The sequence below is a fragment of the Limulus polyphemus genome, unplaced genomic scaffold (genome assembly GCF_000517525.1).
Source record: "Limulus polyphemus unplaced genomic scaffold, Limulus_polyphemus-2.1.2 Scaffold2232, whole genome shotgun sequence".
Lineage (NCBI taxonomy): Eukaryota > Metazoa > Arthropoda > Merostomata > Xiphosura > Limulidae > Limulus > Limulus polyphemus.
In genome coordinates this window covers 53,456-61,573 of record NW_013667842.1, presented here as the reverse complement: position 1 = coordinate 61,573, position 8,118 = coordinate 53,456, and the positions used below count along the sequence as shown (strand labels likewise).

Here is an 8,118-nt window from a genome sequence, read left to right as displayed (position 1 = left end):
TGACATGGTATTAATATCTATAAAGTTGTATCAAATTTTTCATTGAATAGAAGTAGTTCAATGAAATTTCTATGGCCAATCTTGGATATAGATACTGCAAAGTTAATTTATCCTGTTCTGATGCATATAAACTCTGTTGTATGTTTAAAAAATCAGTTAAATCTTCACACATAATCTATTGTAAATAACTCCAGCCATAAATCATATATATATATGTACTTAGCCACAACCAAAATTAACATATACAAGCTATCTCAAAATTAATTTAAAATGAACACATTATTCTACAGAAAACAATCTACTCCTCACACAATGGACTTGAAATAAAGCATGTTAATGCATCTGAAATTCATAATATTTTGGCCTAAAACTAGATTAGGATTCAATCATATTTTACTTTAAGTGTAGTAATAACAATAAGGATATCTTGAAACATATTTTACAAACTGGTTAATTAGCATAGGCTAATTATAATAGTAAGTATATTATATACACATAATTCAGTCTGTTTAATAACAGATCTACACCAGTTTTAAACATATCAAAAATGCCGTCATGCCAAATATCAAATTTTACAAGTACAATTCTTACCTCCTTAATGACCTTTCTTAATCTTCCACATTCAGTAACTGAAGCTTTAAGCTTCTGAGCCATTTCAGAACAGCATTCACATTTCAGTACATTCAAGGAGATTTCATGTTGTGTTGACAATTCTTGCCCATTGGTGGATCTCTGTTTAATATTAGAACAAGATGAATGGTCTTGCAATATTTGAGGCACTTCTTGTTGTGTTGTTAGCTCTGCTGTAGCATACTACGAGGAAAATGTTATACATGAGTTGCTTCAACCAGAGACAGTATGCTCCAGTATGATTCACTCACCACATATGTACATCAGAATAAAATAATTTCTTTAAAGAATATTCTTTATAGCAATTAAAAAACTCTGAACATTTAGATAATTAGACAGGGCTTAAAGCCCATACACACATACCTCTGAACTATAAGAGAGGACATGAAGTCCATACTTGTATACATGGGTATCCACAGAAAGTTCTCTAGGGTGGGTGGGGGGGGGGGTGGGCAGCAAAATAGTGTGGAATTGTGAAGTGAATAAACAATTCATAAACATATTCTGAATTAATAAAGAAATAATTATGTTTCTCATGTGGACAACCATGCTTGTATAGCTGTAGACCACAGAAGTGGGTAGGCCAACCTTGTGGAGACTACCGTGAACTATATGGTTCAATACTGCAAAGTGTATATACTGTATACTGCCCTGAAACATTATCAGCTGAATAAAATCAACAATACTGTATTCTCAACATAGATTATAAATGATGTATAGAAATTTATTTTCTTCTAGTCTACAAATACAATCACCCCGTATTACTTGCAAGGGTAATACTGTCAGACAAATTACAGTCTATACCTCTGTACACAGTGTGGTCTTCTTTTCCACAAAAAAAGATACTAAATTACTGGTAAGGGTTCAGAGGAGGGTATTAGGATTACAACAGGGATGAAAGGGTTACCTTATAGGGATTAGATTAAGACCTCTGAAGTGTTTTTTTTCTTACCATGGGTACTGTAAGTGGTCTATTCCCACAGGACATCAGCTCAAGGGGGGGTACCAATTGCTCGACTGGCTAACAAAGTGAACCAATTGGTTGGGTTAGGGTGCTGAATTTATATGTTGCACAGGGCACCATCAAACATCAGTATAGCACCAGTAAGTGGTGATCTTATTGAAACTTACAAGATTTTCTGAAGGATCAACAGGATAATAGGATGAGAGGATACAAGTTTAAAATTTGGAAAAGACAGGCTAGGCTCCAGTTATGACAGCTATATTTTTCTAACAGAGTGATTGAATTATAGATAGAGCTGAGCAAATTGAATAATCATATACTTAGAAACTGCAATTAATCATAATTTTTTTTATTAATCATCACTCCTAAGTAATTGATTAATTGAAGTTGGTATTTCAGATTAGTAAAGTTTTTGATTATTACAATAATTGATTAATGTTATGAAAATACATCTAAATGAAGGGAAGGTAACTGGTTGGTAGCATTCACAACCAACTCTCTGGCTACTTAAGTGTTAAATAAATGCTATCTAATCACTGTTACTCATTTTAAACTGCTAACTACAGAGAAGGCAACTGGTTGGCATCACCAAAACTCTAGCTACTATAGAATTAAATTGTGTAAATTTACTGTTTTTTTTTTTATCTTGTTTTATGTTTCAAATTTCATTTTGTAACTGTATTATTTAGTGTTGTACACCAAGCACAGATCTAGAGAAGAGGGTCCAAGGAGTCTAGAACTCCACCAATTTTTTCACAGAAATTAGTAACTATTCTTTAATGTCATATTAGCTGTCGAGGTTTTAGGGGAAGGGGGTCTGGACCCTTTCAATCTTTTATTGAATTAATAACTACTTTTTAATTTTGTACAAGTAATTTGGATCTAGGGGAGGGGTTCTGTGAGTCTGAACCTTCCTCCATATTTAACAGTACTACAATGGCATTAGTGTAAGTTTCAAATATTGCTAGTAAACGTCTAGTTGGACACCCCCTCCAAGCTCTCGATCTATCTCCGAGAAGGTGTAAATTGTAAAACCTGTTGTTTTTTCATTCTGTTATCATTTGTGTAACTTTGCTCATTAGTATTAAATAAACTATAAAGTTTATTTTTTTTTACATTGACTACCTACATTTGTGTTCTGGTGGAAGCTGTGACAGGCGTTACTAGCACCGTTTAAAACACTAAAATCGGGGCAAACGCTCCCGATTCCGCAACTCCTTCACATATTCCACTTTTTCATGCCAGCCTTTTTACAATGTGATGAATTAGAAACATAAATTCACTAATCGATTTGCATCAGTAGAGCATTGTCTAATTTATATTTTATAACAGTGTAACAAATCAATATATAACACCGTTAACTTGCGTTAAGTCATAAACCTATTTATAAGAGCAGAACTCCAATTTAATTATGATTAGCTGAGTAGCTCTATGCTCTACTGCATGTACGTCGGACGAAGTACTGAAAAGTGAAAACAAAAGTCTGGCTGTAGTCACACGCAGCTTAGACAAGTCCTAGTAATGCTAATATATACAAGTTGTTTATCTTACTGATATCTCAGCACGCTTGTTTGACAATCTGTTCCAGTCAGTATTTAAAATGTATGCATACTAAATTCACTAGTAGCATTTTTGCAGAATTCCTATATCTAATATATAAAACTAAGCTTGTGTTTGAGTTGTATATATTAACTCTGATGAAGCCGCAAAAGCGAAACGTTGGTTAAAATATTAAAAAAAAAAAACTTTTATGTATATGTATATATGCAGTATAAAGGTCGTTTTTTCTAAACTTTTTATCAATTTGTGTCTGTTTATTTGCACCTTTCAGCCCCTATAATAATAGGCCTATAAAGATATGGAATCAGTGTACTCAGGTTTAATATCTGTAACGTCACATTTTAGTGTCAATGAAAATTTTGTAATCAAATCTTTTCCCACAGAAAACGAACCGGATTTTTGGTCTGATTTAAATGGAAATGACGTCAGAAAAATGTATGTGTATTTTATAGAGATGTGTGCTGTCCTTGTGGTGTCAATAAACATCCATTAAATGCTGTCATGTCTACTGACAAACAAGACTATCTTTTTTATAGAATAGACATGTTAAACTCGCGAAATTCTGCAAAAATAAATTGGTTTTTATTCACTATATTTTGGAAGGAAGCAATGGCCATGCAGAATCAGCCTGATACCAGGATCGAAAAACATTTAACATGAAAGTTTGGTTGACACAAAGAAAGTCCTATTACCTCCACTTCGCATAAAACTGGGTTTGATGAAGCAGTTTGTAAAAGCCTCAGACAAAGATGGCGACTATTTCAAGTACTATCTGGGCAATTCCCAAATCTTTCAGAAGCGAAACTTAAAGAAGTGATCTTTGTTGGGCTTCAGATTAGGAAATTGACTTCGGATGAACAGTTCGAAAGGACAGTAAGTAAAGTTGAAAAATAAGCGTGGATTGCCTTTAAAGATGGTATTGACAATTTTTTAGTAAACAACAAGGACCCAAATTACGAAAATACTGTCAATAGCATGCTTGATAAATTCAAAGAGTTGGGTAGTAATATGAGCTTAAGTTCATTTCTTACACTCATATATTGACTATTTCCCTGAAAATCTCGTTATCGTCATCGAAGAACAGGGGAAAAGGTTTCATTAAGACATCAGGGAAATGGAGAGGAGGTATCAGGAAGGATGGAACGAATTATTGTATGAAAATTTCTTTAATGTTTTAGATGATGTATGGTATTATCGGTGATATATGCTTCTCTGTGGTATCAATGAGTGGTTGGACACCATCTTAGGTTTGTGTCGGATTCGTATATTGAGCTATGAAGTCAACAATTATTGTTTTTATTGTGTCTGCAATAATATTTTCGTTTCTCGTTCGTTATCTGGGTTTTCATGTTGTTTCGTGTCGTTTTGGTTATACTTTCTTTAGGCTTTATGTTTGTGGAGAAGTTTTACTTGTGCTTTCGCTTGTTTGAGAGTTGTTATATGCGTTAGTGTCAGGTTTCTTGCTCAGTCTCGGCTTGACCATGATCAGCTTGTCTTCTGCGTTGGCTGTCAAGATGTATTTCCCTTTCTTGTGGAGTCTCACTGTCGCTTTTTTTGCATAGGTTTTCTTGCTTGTGATTGGCAATCAGAATTGTTATTTCTTTTACTCTGAGGTACATAATCAGCGTCAGAAATGTTTATCATACCTAACTCCCCTCTCAATTTATCCAATGCTGATTTCGTGCTCTGCTGTCCCATTCACACAAAAAACATGGAAACTTTGTATAACCGGATTGTTGACCCAACAACATACCAAGGACTTTTTAAGTCTCCACAAAGTAGCCAATCATGTACTTTTTATTTGATCTTATCAAGAATAAGTTCGAGATTTTCGTACGTTTCCTTCAAGTGAACTGAATGAGCAATAGGAACAAATGCATATATGTTACCATAGTGAAGGTGAACACCTTTTAGACTTCTTTTGGAGGAATCAATGAACAATCACCACTCACTTGGTTCATAGACTGCAGCTCCTAACATTGGTATTGATTGAGCAATATTGTTACAATAAACCAGTGAACCTTCTTACGTAAAGTATGATATAAACTCTTCCTCACAATTTCTGTACCAGTAAAACGATGTCCCTGGAGAAATTAAGTTCTTAGCCCAAAGTCTGGACCCCAAAATCTCTGAAGAACCCTTTGAAAGGCCCAAATCATTAATTTACCTTGTGTGAAAAGTTGTTGTTCACCAGATGTTTTAGGTTGAAAACAATCCCTATCATCATTTCTATTGACATCAGATTTACAATGAGATGAAACTGTATCAAGTCTCTGGTGAAGTAGGTACAAGTACATCAGGTCCATATCAGACTGAAGGTTCAGATAATAATTTTTTTTTTATTTCGAGTGTTGCCAGAGCGACGAATAAATAATTTTGAAAAGAAAACAATAATGTTAAAGTGCATGCACAAACAAATACTATCCAGAAATTACACGTCATGCGGCCTGTTAACCGTTTATATACTAGCAGTGTTTCTAATGGGTTTGATGTTTGTTGTTACTTTATTGTTGAACATACAAAACTGTTTAGTGTAAGTGTTATTATTCAATTTATTTTGTGAGATAATATTTAATGATTGTTTAGTTTTTAAGACAGGAGTGTTGAAGATAGTGTTTTAAAAGTGTTAGTTGTGACAAATTTCGTTACGTAACTCTGTACAAGTCATACATTGCGTTTGGAATTACATTGTTGGCTAGGCTTTACTAATATTGTTGATGTCACGTTACTCGAATCTTCGGTAATTTTCTCGTTACCTTAAATGAGTATTGTTAAATCATTCCATCGCATAGTTTAAAGAAAGTTCGAGGCGACCAAGCGAGCGCAAGTCCAGTGCAGTTCAGTCAGAAAATTAGTTAGTGAAAGAAAACGTGAAGTTAGCCGGTGTGTGAGAGAGATTAGCCATAATGGGTGATATTTTAAAGTGAGTTCCACAGTTTAATATAGATAAGGAGAATAATTTGTCTTGTGAAAAAGTGTTCTAAAGTAATTGAAACTGCCTGTGTGGATTTTGATGAAAAGGAGACAATTATTTAAGGTTCATTTAGAACACACACTAACTTTCTTTAAACACATAAATTCCATTCATCCGAGCATCAAATTCACCAAGAACACGAAAACAATAAACAGTTATATTTTCTTAACCTCAAAATTATTAGATCGGACACACAGTTTAAAACCAAAATTCTCCGCAAGAACACACACATTGTCCTATACATCCCCTGGAATTCCGCTCATGACACCACACAAAAAATCAATACACTTAAAAATCTCATAAACACAGCCACAAGACTCTGTTCAACGGACTACATAAATGAAGAAATTAACCACATAAAGCATTCCTTTATTCACACCAATAAATTCCCACCAGCTATAGTTGAAAAACTCTCCAACAATCCCCACAACAAAACTCAACACACGAACAAAATTGACACTAACAAACCCAACAACAGTACATTACACTGCAGTTTACCTTTTGTTCCTGAAACCAGCTCAAGAATTATCCACACTTGGACAAAACTAGCCATAAAATACAATATTCCTGTCAACGTCAAATTCTTACAAAAACCCGGCCATAAATTAAAATCGTTACTAAACAAAAATTATTTAGAATACACAATATCAACGTCATTTATAAAATAACATGCAATAACTGCCCAGAATTCTACATCGGAGAAACAGGAAGAAAATTGAAAACCAGTTTGACAGTACACAATAAAAAACCGTTTCATGTTTTTCACCATTGCAACTCAAAAAACATAGTATATCTATTAAAAACACAGTCATTTTAAACAAAGAACCCAACATAAGCAAACGGAAAATCAAGGAATCCATCTTAATTGAACAAAACAACCCTACTCTAAACCAACTCCCTGGGGTGCCAAAAGATATCTTCTAAGTCTTGCAACAGTATCCGGTCATGTGACCTCTTTGTTCCATGCTGTACATATATGTCTGTGTCAGTGTAAACTACTTGTTCCTAATGATGACAAAACCTTGTCGAAACGTTGTACATTTGCTGTTAAACTTATATTAAAGTTTTTCTCCAACCATTATTAGTCTCAAAGTGGGTTCCTCGTCATCGAACTTATTTCACAAATTTATATTGTTTATAGAATTACTCTCAGAGAAGTTGATTTTATTGCAGTGATGAAATATTGATCTGGAATAGAAGTTGTTCAAACCTAAAGTAACCTGATTCCATCAGGTGCAAAACGAAGTTTTATAATAAATATTGAAAACACACTAAGACCAAAAAACATCTTTAACACGAACGTTTCGGAATTTACAAGGGCTCTGAACATCCTCCGTGTCCTCTCTTCCAGCTCTTCGGGAGTGGATCGATGTTCTATGCTTAGGATCTATCGTGCCCTGATTCGATCCAAACTGGACTATGGGTCTATGGTTCTGCCAGTACCTCGGCCTTGAAGATGCTGGACCCCATTCACCATCTGGGGATTCGGCTCTGCATCGGGGCTTTTCGCTCTTCTTCAGTCCAGAGTTTGTACACTGAATCCCACGAAACTTTCCTTACAATATGCAACCAAGCTTCGATCCTTACCACAGCATCCCACCTGGGATTGTGTCTTTCTTCCTCAATGTGCCATGCTCTTTCGGAACAGACGGTCTGCTATTCCTACCTTTGCCCTTCTTATCCAGGCACAACTGGTTGAATTGGGTCTGGCATTGGATGACATTGCTGTCCCCAATGATCAGCCCATTCCACCATGGCTTATTACCATCCCTTCATGTGACCTTTCTCTGAGTCATCTGAGGAAGGCGGATACTCCCGATTGGAAGTACTGTCTTCTTTTGCTGAACATCTTTCGAGCCATTCTTCTCTTCCTATTTACACGGATGGCTCGAATCAGGTGACTCTGTAGGTTCTGCTATAGTGTGCTGTGGCTCGGTAGTTGCTCGTAGGGTCCCCTCTACAGTTTCTGTGTTCACTGCCGAGTTGTATG

General features: G+C 35.2%; 1 protein-coding gene across 19 annotated transcripts in view; it reads right to left on the bottom strand.

Moving 5' to 3' along the window:
• LOC106466348 overlaps positions 1-8,118 on the bottom strand; it is an 80,034-nt gene that overhangs the window by 36,331 nt on the left and 35,585 nt on the right. For 18 of the 19 annotated variants that reach the window (XR_002612177.1, XR_002612179.1, XR_002612178.1 and 15 more), the window contains one exon: positions 592-813. Coding sequence is in view for 12 of the 19 variants with exons in the window: in XM_022394338.1 (XP_022250046.1) it covers positions 592-813 (222 nt within the window). In the remaining 7 variants the exon portion in view is untranslated. The remainder of the gene's footprint in view (positions 1-591; positions 814-8,118) is intronic. The other variant, XM_022394339.1, reaches the window with a different exon arrangement.